General features: G+C 51.7%; 1 protein-coding gene across 1 annotated transcript in view; it reads left to right on the forward strand.

The window, feature by feature from the left end:
* The window catches only part of LOC311370999 (noelin-3-like), a gene marked incomplete at both ends in the record, with an annotated part of 4,123 nt that extends 2,762 nt beyond the window's left edge, over positions 1–1,361 (forward strand). The window contains 2 exons of the mRNA XM_084489261.1: positions 1,065–1,220; positions 1,311–1,361. Of these exons, the coding sequence (XP_084345387.1) occupies positions 1,065–1,220; positions 1,311–1,361 (207 nt within the window). The remainder of the gene's footprint in view (positions 1–1,064; positions 1,221–1,310) is intronic.
* Positions 1,362–1,758: the final 397 nt, after the last annotated feature.

Genomic DNA, 1,758 nt, shown 5'->3' on the forward strand with positions numbered 1-1,758 from the left:
GGCACCGCGGCGGCCGGAGCTGAGCTGAGCTCCACCGTGCATCGCGGCTGCCGTGCTCAGGCCGCCGTGCCCCGGCGGCTCTTCTTTGTGTATTCAGTTGGAGTGCACCGCCGGAGTCTGGGCACTCCGCCGGCGCACGGCGACCGGGGCACGGCGACCGTGGGGATCGGTGCACGGCCCCCCAGACGCGGTGCTCCGAGGCAGCTCTTCTTTCTGTATTCAATCAACCAGAAACCCCCAAGGAGCCCAGTGGTTCTCTCTCTCGCTCTCTCTCTCTCTCTATCTCTCTCTCTCTCTCGTTCTCCCTCTCTCTTATTCTCTGTCTCTCTCTCGCTCTCCCTCTCTCTGTGTCTCTCTCTGTAAGTTGAATTGTGACGGACAGTGCTGTTAGCCAATCAGAGGCGAGGCATTTGCATGCCATGAATAAGAGCCAAAATCAGGTCGTTCCTCCCCGCCCACCTCCTCCACCGCACTAGGACAGTGTGAAACAGGAGCACCAGAGCATTTTTTGCACCAAAACCGACTCACAGGGCATTCATTGCTACTATTGACCAACGCAAAATTAATGAAAAAACGGTGCAATGACACCTTTAAGTTTTTCTTTATCTGATTGGTTTTTGGAGCAACATAAGGCTGCAACCATATCTGGAAATCAGTTGCTGCCTTGCCAAGACAAGACTGATATTTATTGCATCATGGAGACACACATGTACACAAAATAGAGCCTCTATTTCTCCATGCAGTTTCCCTTATTTGTTCATTGATCACACACACACACACACACACACACACACACACACACACACACACACAAATGTTGACACATGCTAGAGGTGCGGTACTGATGTCTGTAAAGCATCGGCAGGACCAAGAGCTTCTATGTCTGGCACAGGAGTTAACCTTGACTCAGACATAGGAGACATAAAGGTAAACCGCCTCTACACAAAGCTCTTGACCAAAGGGGGACATTATCCGAGCCCATTCCCAAGCCCCTTCAAGTGATCCAAGTCTAGGTCCATCGCTAAAGAGGAGCTGGATGATGATTGTCTGTCCTGTTTCATCAGGTCCAGAACATGTCCCAGTCCATTGAGGTGCTGAACCTCCGGACTCAGAGGGACTTCCAGTACGTCATCAAGATGGAGAACCAAATGAAGGGGCTGAGAACCAAGTTCAAGCAGATCGAGGACGACAGGAAGTCGGTCATGGCCAGAAACTTCCAGGTATATACCGTGCTGCGCAGCCTGGCTCCATGAGCCCACTTCAATCTTTTGTTATGGAATAGTGCACTGTGATTTTGTTCTATGTTCCAGTGTTACGGCCACCCCTTACAACCTGACTCACGGTTCAGCGGCCAGCAACACGTCAGAAAAATGAAACACTGAACCAGAATTAACAGTTAAATGACGCTTTATTAAACTTACACCCCACCAAGCCCCAACAGCTGGAGGACTGTTCAAAACCAAAAACAAAAGGGTGGGGAAAGCCCGGGCCAGCCGCGCATTGAGCCGTCAAAGCCAGAACTTCCTCCTCCTATCCTGCAAGTTCCCGACCCCCTAACTAACCAAAGAAACACGGAAAAGCCTATGTTAACAGCCCTCCATTTAACAGAGATGAAACAGCTCGCAAGTAACAGGGAGACGAAGGGCCAGCGGCCAGGAGCTGCCGGCAGTGAGAGACCCCTGCGGGAACACAGGCCACGCCTTAAGTAACACTTCATCGTAGCTCCACCCCCACCTGGTCAGGAACACCTGAGAGCCA

The sequence above is a fragment of the Micromesistius poutassou genome (assembly GCF_964030765.1).
Source record: "Micromesistius poutassou genome assembly, contig: SCAFFOLD_5783, whole genome shotgun sequence".
Lineage (NCBI taxonomy): Eukaryota > Metazoa > Chordata > Actinopteri > Gadiformes > Gadidae > Micromesistius > Micromesistius poutassou.